Here is a 15233-nt window from a genome sequence, read left to right on the forward strand (position 1 = left end):
CAAAAATATTGTAAATTTAGTCATTATGCCTTCCAATGCACCTAATAATAAGTACAATTATTTCTGAATTTTATACATTGCGTAATACTTTTCAAATAATCTTTAATAATAATAAATTTATATAATATATTTATATAAATAATAAATTATATAAATTTCCTCTACATAAAAACTTTAAAAGTGCTTATTTAATTAGTTATAGTTATATATATTTTATACTGTAAGGGGATAATGAAAAAAAAAAAACTTTATTAGCTATTTAAAATAATTTATTTATGTAGTGATCATACTAAAATAAACGGGTAATAAATATTTTTCTGAGCTGATTATAATGAAAAAAGATTATAATAAAAAATACCACAAATTACTAAAGACCTCAGCATAAATTCTGATTCTCATTGGCTATTGTCTTTTTCCTCTTATCTCAGAGTATTAGTTTTTAATTTAAGCTCTGGGTTCACTAAACCTCATAGGGCTTAGTGTCCACGTACGTGGACAGCACATTTTAGCTCTTATGTCTTATTTTTTATATTTTGTTACAGACACACAGTGTCATCCAGCAACTGTTTTGCATCATATGAAATGTCCCAAACACTATTTTAACTGTCCAAAAATGTTGTTTTTACTGATAGTCAAAACATGTTCAAAAAATATGTGTGTGTATGTGTTATTAGTGCAATAAAAAACAGTCAGGAAAAACTGTTGTTCAAGGCAGAAATAAAGAGTTTTTCACTTTATTACACAAAGGTGACTTTATTGTGTTTTATGGAAATTCGGACCACAAGGTCACATATATGGACATCATTTTTCTCTAAAAGTACATCATATTAAAAGATGGTACTTGGGTGATACTATACTAATTATTAGGGGTGTAACGATATTAAAACCGAACCGAAATATCGCAATACACCAACCACGATACATATCGCGAAACTCTAGTGGCGTACCGCGGTACTCTCACGCCCCCTGCTGCCCATTGTTGAGGTTGACGTCACTTGTCTCTAACTAATTGAACCAATTTAAACACATCTTTAATATCATATTTGATTACATTGTTTTAGTAATGATGAGGATTTGTTCTAAATATTATATTCTAAAGTTAGTATTTTAGTGCATGTTATGTCATGTGACTTGAGTAAGCATCACACTCGTTACTACTGGACGCAGGATGGCTGCTTCACATAGTTCTGAGATTGCAGATTCCCCAGACACATTTAAGTCATCTGTGTGGAAACATTTTGGTTTTCCAGTTGAGTACAGGAATAGAATTCGTGTCGTAGACAAAGCACACGCCTGTCTGTCTCAACTGTTTCACGAAACTTACTTGTAAGGAAAAACATTTAAAAAGTGTGGTAATTTCACAATGTGAGGGTGTAAGCAACAGAACTGCCAACAAAAGTGATTTAATGTACAAAAGTAAAACCAGAATAATGCCCAAATATACAAAAAAAGAGAAATATTTACACTAATAAAAATAATATAATAAAGTAACAAATTCAATCAAAAGTATCAAACAAAATTTCTTAAAGTGGGCAAAAGTAATGCAAAATAATTTTACCCAAACGAAAGTTAAGCAAAAACAACGAAAATCATAATCATGTCAGAAAAATACACGAAAAACTAGATCAAAGAAAAAAGCGCTCTCTCTCCCGCTCTTCCTGACATGCTTTTCACATTCCCGCGCTGCGTCGCCAAATGATGATAGATCGGTCTCCTGACCAATCAGCTGTCAAAAAAGGCGGGCCTACAGAAATGACAGGCATCGGCTGTCGTGAAGGCGGACCTACATAAATGACCGCCATAGAGGGAGCGGGAGAGAGAGAGAGATCGGGAGGCAAACATACAGCCGGCTACAACCCTAACATTAGTTTCAGACACAACTGCAATGTATTTTACTGGTGAATATGTCATGAAAAAACACTTTACAAACACATTATATGTATATTTTTTCATTAATTTAAACGGAAACCTATCTATCTAAATGAAACCATATAATCAAAAATGAGCGTCTGTGTCTGCACAGAGATCAAGTCTCATCGGAGAATGTGGATATTATGGTGTTTTTGAAGAAGATCTTTCACTAGTCTACACTGCAGTTATTTATTTAATTTTAGTTTACTTAGTTAAGATGGCTGCACTAAAGAGAATAGTTTTTTTTTCTGACTAGTCTATATTGGAGGTATTTATTTAATTCTAGTTGTTTACTCTGATATCCTGACTGTACTAAAAATGCGATGACAAAGTTAATAAAGAAAAAGTTAAGATGTTCTTGTTATTAAGTGAATTGTCCCTTAGCATTGCTGTTAACATGACATCAACCCTAACCCCACAGCAAACAGAAACCGAACCGTACCGAACCGAACCGTGGCTCCAAAACCGTGAACCGAACCGAACTGTGCCTTTTGTGTATCGTTACACCCCTACTAATTATGTTCCAATAAGCCCAAATAGCAAAGAGAAAAAAAATGCATGTAAAAAAAAAAATAAATAAATAACTTGGGCCTTAAGAGGTTAACAGAACCTACTAAAGCTGTTCAGACAAGACTGCGAAGACTCAGCAACACTTTCAAGTCATATGTGACAACTGTTAACTGTCCGTCTTTAACAGCACTTTGTGCTTCAATCTTTATAGTCACTAACTTTAATTTCCAGAAGTTATTGTCCGTTGGTGAGTAAATGAACCCAAGCATTTGCTCAAAAATACCAAGGCATGTATTCTCATGAATGAACATAGTAAAGGCCCCATCTGATTGGTCCGATTTGGATAAACAACCTATGTGTGCAGCACACAAACGCTTGGCACATAAAATTAACTTAATAAATTGCACTTATATTGCATATACTATTATTTTGATAATTTCAATATTATTTGCCCCCGAAGTAATTTTTTTTTTCGAATGTCTACAGAACAAACTATCATTTTACAATGACTTGCCCAATTACCCTAACTTGCCTATTTAACCTAATTAACCTAGTTTAGCCTTTAAATTGCGCTTCTAACATAAAAAGTATCTAGTAAAATTATTATTTACTGCCATCATGGCAAATATAAAAGAGGTCAGTTGTTAGAAATGAGTTATTAAAACTATTATGATTAGAAATGTGTTTAAAAAATCTTCTCTCCATTAAACATAAATTGGGGAAAAATATACAGGGAGGCTAATAATTCAGGAGGGCTAATAAGCCCCAATCCCAATTTTATTTTTGTACCCCTTTTGTACCCCTATTTTTGTGGCCCTTAAAGCCGAGTGTGAAGGGGAAGGGCTTAAAAATGTACCCCTAAGAAATAGGACAGCACTACAGCAGCACACGTCATCGCGATCTCTTGCTTCATATGAGATCAGACGATCGCGACTGATGTTGTTATTCCAGCTGCTATATTTTAAATTTTTTTTTTTTCAGGAAATTACTGAAGGCATATGTTATGTTATCATAACAATCTAATGTGGCAATTAGATCAGAACTATACTGCGCATTTTCACAGTGGCCATATTCATCTATGTAAAAACACAAAAAACAACGTTAACATTATAGCAGACACTGTAAAAAGCCCATTCCCAGCCACTAGACTTTTCTGACAGGGTATTCGAGTGTCATCGAGTGACTGAATGTTGTAGGACTGCTGTACAGGAGTTATTATTATGGATTATAGATAGCGAAATTTAACATTTTATTTTAGCGTTATTTATTTATTTTATTTTTTAAAGCATGATGGCAGAACACGAACTTGGTTATGAATATATTAAAACATATGTTTGTTTGTTGTAAAAATTCATAATAATGACAAAAAAATACTAATTTGTGCATCTATTGACTTCCGGGTGCAGCTATACTGCCATTGTGACTGGTGTATTCTGGGAAAATTTCCCTCCCCTTGCTTTCGAGTGTGGTCCTGAAAAACCTCTGTTCGATGAGGTATCTACCCCTTTCTCTTAGCCCTACGCCTTCAAGCTAAATGGAATTGGGACACCCCTATTCTTTAACTTGAAAGCTCAAAACTAGGGCTAAGGAAAGGGCTATAGGGTAGATTTGGGATTGGGCCTTAATGACTTCAACTGGACCTACAAGAAAGAACTAAAGTTCAGTCATTACTTTTGTCTTTCTGCCTTGTTTTCTCAGAGTTTGCAGGAGGAGATGAACCACAACGGAAAGACGATGTTGAACATCAACCAGCTTTTGCAGCAGATCTTTGGGGAGGCCATTAGTTCCGCCTACCCTGACCTAGAGAACCCACCACTCGCGGTCACCCCTAGTCAGCAGGCTAAGTTTGGAGACTATCAGTGCAACAGTGCCATGGCCATGTCTCAGGTTAGTTTCATTTAAACTATGTCTTGGGTCCCACTTTATATTGTGTCCTTAACTAATTTGTACTTACACAGAAATTAATAATTAGTTACAATGTATTTATTGTGTAAATACATGTATTTACTGTGTACTTATTAAGGGTGGAGCCGAACCCGAATACAGTATTCGGAAAGGCAGGAATAGATTGTTTTTACGAATACTTGATTCGAACAAATACTTGAAAAATTATTGGTATACGGGAGCAAGAAAAACACTATATCAAAAAGCAGCGTTTCCTCATGAGACCACAGTGCATGCCCACGTGAGTGAGAGAGAGAGAGAGAGAGAGAGAGAGAGACGCGCTCAGTCAGTAGTGGGAGGGCGGGGCGGAGATAAAAGGTGTCTGACACAAGCTTCTCCACAGCAACAGACAGAAGGCTCGGCTGAGCGAAAAAAATACTTCACTGCATCACTATTTTTGTTAAATAGATTTTTGTACCTTAATTGGGTTCCAAAGGCAGTTTATAAACTTGTAGCGGAGTTGAAGCGGAGTTTGTTCGGGATATTATTGACGTCTGCAACCGGGTGCTCTGTTTATGCAATGTTAGCTCTGTTAGCGCGGTAATTTACACAATAGACTGTTGACAGAGTAACGTTAACGTTTGTTTATAAAGGTTAAAACGATGCTTTTGCAGTTGTGTCGAATAGTATGCACTTATGGGAGTTATATGGTACGTCTAAATTACTGTCTTTTGCAGACAGCAAGATATATGCTATAGGCTAGTTAACCTTAGCATAGCTTCCAGTCACTTTTTATTAACTTGAAACTCCTCAAATACATTTGGGCACCATGAAAAAAATGAGACAGTCAGTGGTGCTGCAGATAAAACAAAGTAATACTGTATAATGTTTACAAAAGTGAAATCAGCAGAGGCAGAGATATTAAACATCTGTCAACATCTTTTATGCATAATCATTCATTTCTTTTCGGCTAAATCCCTTTATCAATCTGGGGTTGCCACAGTGGAATGAACCACCAATTTATCCAGCATATGTTTTACGCAGTGGCTGCCCTTCCAGCTGCTACCAGCACTGGGAAACATCCATACACTCTCTTTCACACACATACAATAGGGACAATTTAGCTTACCCAATTCACCTGTATTGCATGTGTTTGGACTGTGGTGGAAACCGGAGCACCCGGAGGAAACCCACGCCAACATGGGGAGAACCCAGTCGGGGCTCGAACCAGCAACCTTCTTGCTGTCAGGCGACAGTGCTACTCACTGTGCCACCGCGCAACCTTCTATGTAATGTATTATCACATGCACTAAAAGCATCCTCTCCTGATACTGTCTATGAACCCCCCACAAGCATCAATCCCTCAATCACCACAGCTATGTTCTGCTAAATCCTCCACAAGCACCAAACCATCAACACAGCCACATTCTGCCCCAGCAAGTCAGTTTCAAACATAAAAAAAAAAAAAAAAAAAAAACGTTGTGTCTGTTTTGTGGCTGGCAGATGACAATAGCAGGGCTGTATCTTTTAGTATTATATAGAATACTTTTGTTCTGCCAGATCTCCCGGGCAGGGTTTATTTAGATTTATTTAGTTAATATTAGTTTTTGGAATTCTGTCCATTGGAAAGAAGTTCTTTCAGAAGAAAACAGTTTTTTGAAGTATTATTTGTTTTTATTCTGTCTATTCAGTGTCCTTCAACAAGAACGGTGGTGGTGGGGTTCATAATATTCACAATGGTATTTTATTAGTTGTTGGTTTAACCATGGATGAGATAATGGCTTCTATGTTATTATCTTTTCAATGACATTTCTTGTCACATGTTCAAAAACAACAACCAATATTGCATATCTATAATTTATATAATGGGTATAATTAAACAATACTTTCACAATAAAACAATTCAAATTAAACAATACTTTTTACTAAAACGTAAATTAGAAGTGTAATAGAAAAAATATACATTTTTGCGCCATTTTGAATTTTACTCGAATACAAATACAAATACTTTTCCCCCCTCAACAAATACAAATACAAATACAAATACCGGCTGCTCCGCACATCCCTAGTACTTATGCTTGATTAAATACCTGTATGTAATTACATCTGTAATAAACTTCTGTAATTACATTTGTAAATACACTGTTGACCATACATTACACCTCAACACACCCTTAACCCTACCCATACAACCAAGCCTGTCCATAACCCTACTCCTATCCCAACTCACGAGCAGCACAAGTGTTCTCAAATACGTTATGAACACAGTAAGTACGATGTATTTATTTTTTTGATCCAAGTACATAGTAGTTAAGGACACTTAATATAAAGTGGGACCATGTCTTGTTTTTATTTTTGAGTTAATAGAACTCTGGAACTTTCTTTTTATGTCTCTCCAGACTTCACATAGAAGAACATTCAATAAAACATGCCACTATGTTCTATTTTGCCGAATTTTATTATTAAGTATAAGTATTCAAATGATTTAAATTTGTCTTTTAAGATGATGAAAGCCAAAGGACTGAAAGTCAGCCCCAGAGAGATCGCAGAGAAGATCGTCCAAAACATTCCCAACAATGACTTAATTGAAAAAACTGAAATTGCTGGGCCAGGTATAGTTTCAGAACACTGTAATTCTTTTCCGCTCCTGATTTTAAAGGTTTATTGTACTAATGAAGTGTATATTGGATCGTAGGCTTTATCAACGTTCATCTCAAGCGGAACTTTGTCTCTAAACTTCTCTCAAATGTGCTCGTCAATGGAGTCCAGCCTCCGCCTCTTCAGAAGAAAAAGAAGGTACAAATTTCACTTTGGCTTGTATTGCAACATAGGGCTATAAACTATAAAGCCATGTGTTCTTTTTCTTTTATGATCTTCATTTTTTTCTAGGTCATTGTGGACTTCTCTTCACCTAATATTGCCAAAGAGATGCACGTCGGTCACCTGCGATCCACCATTATTGGAGACAGCATGTGTCGACTCTTTGAATTTCTGGGTTATGAAGTGCTAAGGTTAGTTTCGATAAGATGTGAAGCTCAACTGTGGGCTTATATTAAAGGTACATTATGTAAGTTTATTTCAATAAAATATTGCAAAAATACAAAAAAGTATTATATAATATGAATTTACATAATCCTAAATGTTTCAAAAAATGTTCACATCCAAAAAAATAAGTAATTCTAACATATTGTGTCCTGTGTGGCCTTGCTAATGACATTAAACACCCTCGACTAGTGGTTTTGTTGCATACAAGGTGTGCACAGGGTCAGGTATCTTACATTTCAAATAGAAAATTTTAGACTTTGAAAAGGCATATAATTTCTGAAAAATGGTTTTGTGGGTCATTTTTAAAAACCATTTTAAATTAATTTAAACATAATTTTCCTAGATCCATGTAAAGCTACCCGGTCGCGCAAACACCCATCCAGTCGACATCAATCCATCTCAATAAAACTTTGAACAAAACTTTGTTTATAACATTTATTTACCAGTATGGTTTAATTATTTTTCTTACAATAACATTTGTTTAAAAGTTCTTCATGTAATGTGTTTATAGTCCATATATGGCGAGGACACTGCATATAAAGTTTTTAATATATGTATATTTTTAAAGCTTGTCCATTTAGTGCAAGTTTAAGTTAATTTATTTATAGAGCACATTTAAAAACAGTCTCAAGACTAAACAAGTAAAAAATATAATATAAAGACAGAATATAAAAACATAGAAATAGGACAAGAGAAACGACTGAAAAAAATGTAAAGATGTAGCAGTAGAAAAGACGATTCAAAAAATAAGCCAAGCTAAAAAGTTAAGTTTTTAAGGAGTGAGTTAAAAAATAGATTATGATGGAGCCATTTTAATCTCAAGGGGCAAGGTGATCCATAACCGAGGACCCGCTACAGAAACGACTCTGCCCCCTCTACGTTTCAGGAACTAAAGGAAAATTTTGTTACTTGATCGAAGAGTTCTCACGGTAATGTAAAAATGCAACAGCTCTGAGAGATAGGTTGGGTGCTAGATTATAAAGGGATTTATATATTAGTAAAAGTACTTTAAAATCAATTCTGAATTGGACGTGCAGCCAATGGAGGCCTCTTAAAAGAAGGGTAATGTGGTCCTATTTTCTGCTATTACAGATACATGTAAATCTCGTCGCAACATTTTAGACCAACTGAAGGAGAGAAATTTGAGATTTTGAAATGCCAAAAGCACTGAGCCTTTCAAGCCCACATCTGACCAATCTGGACAGCAGAATAGAGCGGTCAACAGTATCAAATGTATCAAACAGTATCTTTTAAACAAAAAAAAGCCATGTTGGAAAAAATGTGTATGAAAACTACGTCTATTTGCTTGCTGACACATTGACACCTTATTTTTGTGGCTCAATTCAGTTTTATTGATTGGGCAAGTAACGATTTTTTGCGCTTGCCCAACTGGAACATCAGGAAAAAATCCTACGCGTTTAGCTTTATGTAAGTCTGAAATGTCATTCATAATGGTCTTTAAAACGTCCTAAAAGTTTTAAATTTGACTTGCAAGCATAGCAATCTTCCGTTTACAGGTGCTCATTGGCTTTGGTCTATGCTGGGTTTTAAAAAGGGCTGCATCTCACATTTTTGAGATGCAAAGACTTGTGCTGTGTAAATGAGCCCTTCTCTGCTTTATATAACATGATAATAATTTTTCCAATATGTTAGCTAATCTATAAACAAACATGATTTCTGCAGGAGTCCCCTCACAGATATATATATATATTTTAAATAAAACTTTCTATTAGATGCTATACACTACCTGACAAAAGTCTTGTCATTGATCCCAGTTGTAAGAGCAACAAATAATAACCACTTCTAAGTTGGTCATTTGGAAGAGTTGCAGAAGGTCAATTTTCCGATGAATCCTCTGTTGAACTGCATCCCAATCATTACAAATACTACAGAAGACCTATTGGAACCCGCATGGACCCAAGATACTCACAAAAGTTTGTCAAGTTTGGTGAACCAAAAATCATGGTTTTATGTTGCATTCAGTATGGAGGCATGCGAGAGATCTGCTGAGTGGATGGAAACATCAACAGCCTGAGGTATCAAGACATTTGTGCTGCCAATTACATTACAAACCACAAGAGAGGAAAAAATCTTCAGCAAGATATCGCTTTTTTTTTTTTTTTAATACTTCAGCCTCCACATTAAAGTTCCTGAAAGCAAAGAAGGTCAAGGTGCTCCAAGACTGGCTAGCCCAGTCACCAGATATAAATATTATTAAGCATGTCTAGGGTAAGATGGAGGAGGAGGCATTGAAGATGAATCTAAAAGATTCTTGATGTACTCTGGGAGTCCTGCAAGAAGGCTTTCTTTGCCATTCCAGATGACTTTATTAATAAGTGATTTGAGTCATTGCAGAGATGTATTAATGCAGCCCTCCGAGCTCATGGGAATTAAACACAATATTAATATATTTCCACTTCACTATGACTTTATATTCTATACTGCACATTATTTCTGTTAAGTGACAAGACTTTTGTCTAAGCAAAGCCAGACCTTACTGTCCTGTTTAAATAATTAAAAATCAAGGCATGACCGTATTTTATTTAGGTAGAATAAGTGTAATCTACAGGCCTTTGTCTTTCACATGAGCCACTTCTGATACCAAATGATCACCTAGGAGTCAAGTTATTATTTGTTGTTCCTAAAACTTGGGTAGGCAACAAGACTTTTGTCAGGTAGTGTACAGTAATATATTTGTGTATATACAGTTCCGGAACTAATCTTGCAAAATTATTTAAAATGACATTATAACAGTTTGTATATCCCAATGAATATATCATGCGAAAAATTAAATAAAGTTTTAATTTAATTTAATTCATCGTTATTTCTATAGCGCTTTTACAATGTATATTGTGTCAAAGCAGCTTCACATAGAAGATTATAATAAATTGAAACCCTGTCAGTCTAGTTTTCAGAGTTTGAGTTCAGTGTAGTTCAGTGTGGTTTAATTTTCTTTGCTGAAAGTCCAAACAATGAAGAGCAAATCCATCGATGCGCAGCTCCACAAGTCCCAAACTATACAAGCCAGTGGCGATAGCGGTGGGGAACAAACTTCACCAATTGGCGAAAGTAAAGGAATAAAAAATCTTGAGAGAAACCAGGCTCAGTTGGGCACGACCATTTCTCCTCTGGCCAAATGTCTTGTGCAGAGCTGCAGTCTTGGCATCAGAGGCTGGAGAACGCTGAACGTCCCTTGTGGAGAAGCTGCAGGTGGGAGAGGTCACCGGCTGCTGTACAGGCTGGCCCTTCAGGATTAATGCGAAGACTCATCTGTCAATGGGTCTTACAGGAATCTGTCTCATGCTCTCCACTCTCCACCACAGCAGCTGCTCAGAATGGGGCCTGGTCCAGGATTATGGAAACCTCTGGAATAATAAAAAAGACTAACATAAGTGCAGATGCCGTTCAAATTATGTCTTTCAGGAATTGTTCTCGGCTCCGGTTGCCCCTAAATAATGCAGACTAACAATCCTTTAAAGTATTTGGATTTCAAAAGCATTTGTGTTTTAATCATTGTGTTAATAAATATGACAAATTAAGAGAACCATAATGTTGGGTGACAACTCTTTTTTTAATAAAAAATGGTTAGAACAACTTCCTTCGGATGTACCAAAATATATGGTCTACGTTCACAGAGAAATCGAGAAAAATCTACGTTTTCAAAGAGGATTTACTCATTTATATAAAAGGTTTAAGATGCAATTAACAATTTCTCCATGATTTAGAAACCTTTATTCTCAGCCAGAAAGTCAAACATATATTAACCACTTTGCTCTCTGTAAAGCAAAAATGCTATTCTTTTATTGCATGTTGGTAATCTGAATGTTCACTGAAGCTTAAGTGCACCTCTTTTGTCATTTCGTCCTCTATCTGTCAGGTTGAACCATGTTGGAGACTGGGGGACACAGTTTGGGATGCTCATCGCTCATTTGCAAGACAAGTTCCCAAATTATCTCAGTGTGTCTCCACCTATTGGTGACCTTCAGGCTTTCTACAAAGTGAGTATCTGTTAAATTCAAAACAATTGTTTAACCTAAACTTGGTGGCACAGCTTTGTTGTTTTTTTTGTTTTTTTGCAGGCTAAAATGATTTAAAAACAACTTGGTTTGCTTGCGACAGTGCTTGCCCACCTTTTTTACTGTCTTCTGATGATTTGTGCTACCTCCTCAGAATGTGTTACTGGTCATGTTTTACCTAAAAAAACAACGGCACATCTTGTCAGTTTTAAATGTCAGTTGGAACGAACTACCAGTCTAATAAACAATAAACAAATAAATATAAATAAATTAAATATGAAAATATGAGGTGGTTGTTCCCTCTGATAGACATTTGAAGCTGACAAAATGTGCTACCCCTGTTTTTTTTAGATGAAACATGACAGATTGAGCACAAATCATTAGTTTCTGAGAGTATTTTTTCATTCACATTGAAGCCTGTTTTCATATCGAAATCTCATTTAGAAGTTAAACCAAACCTAAATGATTTTATGCTGAATCACAATACAAGCAAAAATTTAATTAAAATTAAAAATCTCACATAAAAAAAAAAATTAATTTAGAGAAACAACTATAGTCCCATGATGCATTGCAAACAATTGAATCAGAATGTAGACACCTATCCATCCATGTGTTTCCCCTACCATTACTATGGTAATACCATTACCATCTCTCCTGCCCACTGTTTCCACTACCAGTACCATCCCACCCACCCAGTGTTTACCCTATCAGTACCATCCCTCCTGCCCAGTATTTTTCCTATCATTACCGCTTGTCTGTACCATTACCATCCCTCCTGCCCAGTGTTTCATCCCTCCCTACCATTACCATACCTCCCTAACATTACCATCTCTCATGCCCATTGTTTCCCCTACTATTACCATTCGTCCCTACCATTACTATCCCACCCTACCAGTACCTCCCTCCTGCCCAGTGTTTGTCCTACCATTACCATCCCTCCTTACCAGTACCTCCCTCCTGCCCAGTGTTTGTCCTACCATTACCATCCCTCCCTATCAGTACCCCCCTCCTGCCCAGTGTTTGTCCTACCATTACCATCCCTCCTGCCTAATGTTTACCCTACCTTTACCACCCCTCCCTACCATTACCATACTTCCATACCAGTACTTCCCTACTGACCAGTGTTTGTCCTACCATTACCATCCCTCCCTACTAGTACTATCCCTCCTGCCCAGTGTTTCCCCTACCATTACTATCCCTCCCTACCAGTACGATCCCACCCGCCCAGTGTTTACCCTATCAGTACCATCCCTTCTTCCCAGTGTTTTCCCTATCATTACCACTCGTCTTTACCATTACCATCTCTCCTGCCCTACCATTACATCCCTCCCTACCATTACCATCCCTCCCGCCAAATGTTTTCTCTACTATTACCATCCCTCTCTACCATTACCATCCCTCCTGCCCAGTGTTTCCCCTTCCTGCCCAGTGTTTCCCCTACCATTACTATCCCTCTCTACCATTACCATCGCTCCCTACCAGTACCATCCCTCATGCCCATTGTTTCGATTCCCTGCAAAAACAAAGGGCCCCCCAAACTCAAATTTCTTTTTTATTTATTTATTTATTTATTTATTTATTTATTTATTTATTTATTTTTTATAAAAAAAAATGTTGTAAAAATTCACAAACATATATAGAAACTGCTGAAATCTGCTGTTCTTTGCAGGTCAGTGGAAAGACTGCACACAGTTCATTTGTTCTGACGCATTAGATATGCATTTTACATTTGCAAAGTACATCCAATGTGCATTATTTATTTTACTTTTCAAAGCTATTCAACACCTTTGTTCCTCTTGCCTTCATCAGGAGTCTAAGAAGAGGTTTGATGAGGATGAGGAGTTTAAGAAGAGGGCCTACAAATGTGTGGTTAAACTCCAAAGCAAAGAGGCAGACTTCATCAAAGCCTGGAACCTCATTTGTGATGTCTCCCGGAAAGGTACGTGTGAGACATATAAAGACATTCCGTTCTCGCAATTTCTCATTTTGAATAGACTAAAACCTCTACAGATTGCATGTAGCCTTAGTTCAGGGGTCTCAAACTCGCGGCCCGCGGGCCATTTGCGGCCCTCGGTGCAATATTTTGTGGCCCGTGCCGACCGCTGTAAACTGACAGAATCAGCGGAGCGGGGAGAGAGAGCGCTTCCCGCTCCGCTGATTCTATCCGTACACAGCGGTCACTGGCATTCCCCGCCCGCCGTGTAAACAAAGGAGCGGGGATGCTGGTGACGTCACCACGCACCCCGCCCCTTTGTTAGACGCTGTGACGGGCGGGAAGAACCAAGGTAAGCTGTTCCCGCCCCTGCCTGCCACTTAGCTACAGCCTGCATCTTACAGGGCTCAAAATTGCGACCATTTTGGTATGCGACCTCATAATATATTTTGGCGCATTATGCGACTGCTGATAATGGTTGTAGTGCGACCTGTTTTGATTTTTTGTAAAAACGTGCTGAATCGCTCTTCCCTGCTGCTATATTGGTTCATATTAGCTGTCAATCACTCAAGGTATTCCGCTGTCAGATGACAGGGAAGGAGCTTTTATGACCACGGGAAATGCAAACGGCAGAAGAGTAAAAACTTAAAGCACACAGGTTTGCAAACCCCACCTAAAATTGAGGTGCAGATGAGAGCGATCATGACACGTCACGTGGTGAATATTGATCCGCCAGCTGAGATCAATCGAGTATGCGCTTCATGGAGAAGGTGCCCGAATCTCCATGCGTTGCATTGCGTGTTCAGTGCAAATGTCCGCTAAAAGTCAAATCTAATACTGTACATATCATCGCCAAAGAAGCTCGCCTTTACTAAGTTTACACTGAAACTGCGTCTCATAACAAACAGCGGTATTCCGCCGGTGGTCATCGCAAGAATCTTGCTCTGCCTGCTCATAAATTGGGTCGGCTGACTCGCCAGCTTTTCCACTAACACAGACAAATGAAGATCATCTCAGACTGAACCTTTAAATTGACACAAACTGAAACCAAATCTTTTAAAGAGTGATAGAAGTGAGACTTTACTTTCTTTCTTTTGTCTATTCTTTTTTGAGGTGTATATTATTTTTATTTTTTATATATTTACTGATGACTGCTTTGCAGCTTTCATCATTGAATTGAATGATTTATTATAATCCTTTGTTTGTTTTGTAGCAGAAATATTATTTATTAAGTTGACATGCATATATAAAAAGCAGTACAAAATCAATATTTCTTACTGCAATGCTTCATTTTTGTTTGATGCAAACTATACAATTATTTTTCATAAAGTAACAGACTTTTTATAGCAGATAACCTACATTCATGCACATTCAAGGCAGTATCATAATGAGAAATGTAATTCATTTTTACTATTATTGTCATTTTCATCATCATTAATATTCTATAATTATTAGACAATCATTTTGGAATTATTGCACACAAATATCAATGTCTTCGCAGCATTAGTTAGATAGTTGTTTCTGGTTTTTGTCAGTCCTATTGATGTTGTTTTAAAATACAATAAATCCCTTAAAAAGCAATTTGCAGCGGTGCTCAATCATTTTTGGTGGGTGCTCCTAATTTTTTTCTGGTGCTACTAAATTTATTTTGGTGCTCCTAAATATTTGAAGTTGGGATCACCGGTGCTACTAAGTAAAAAAGTTAATTTGAGCCCTGTCTTATATATATTATAGGTAGATACAGACTGGTACAGACTGATGTGACTGGAGTGGGGTGGGGGTGTTTTATTTATACATATATACGCCTTTTTTTAGGTGAGGGAATGGAAGTTTTGAGTGAGTTCCCCCACTTTTTTCCCTATAGGACTTGGCCTTTTTGAGAGCACATATTTGTGTGAGAAGTTATTCTCCACCTTGAACTTCAATAAGTCAAA

General features: G+C 37.0%; 1 protein-coding gene across 2 annotated transcripts in view; it reads left to right on the top strand.

Annotated features, from left to right (window-relative positions):
* The window catches only part of rars1 (arginyl-tRNA synthetase 1), a 60516-nt gene that overhangs the window by 3174 nt on the left and 42109 nt on the right, over window positions 1-15233 (top strand). For both annotated transcript variants that reach the window (XR_012396481.1, NM_200048.1), the window contains 6 exon segments: window positions 4120-4308; window positions 6809-6917; window positions 7001-7101; window positions 7195-7316; window positions 11228-11348; window positions 13176-13305. Coding sequence is in view for 1 of the 2 variants with exons in the window: in NM_200048.1 (NP_956342.1) it covers window positions 4120-4308; window positions 6809-6917; window positions 7001-7101; window positions 7195-7316; window positions 11228-11348; window positions 13176-13305 (772 nt within the window). In the remaining variant the exon portion in view is untranslated.

Source organism: Danio rerio, chromosome 21, assembly GCF_049306965.1.
Source record: "Danio rerio strain Tuebingen ecotype United States chromosome 21, GRCz12tu, whole genome shotgun sequence".
Taxonomy (NCBI): domain Eukaryota; kingdom Metazoa; phylum Chordata; class Actinopteri; order Cypriniformes; family Danionidae; genus Danio; species Danio rerio.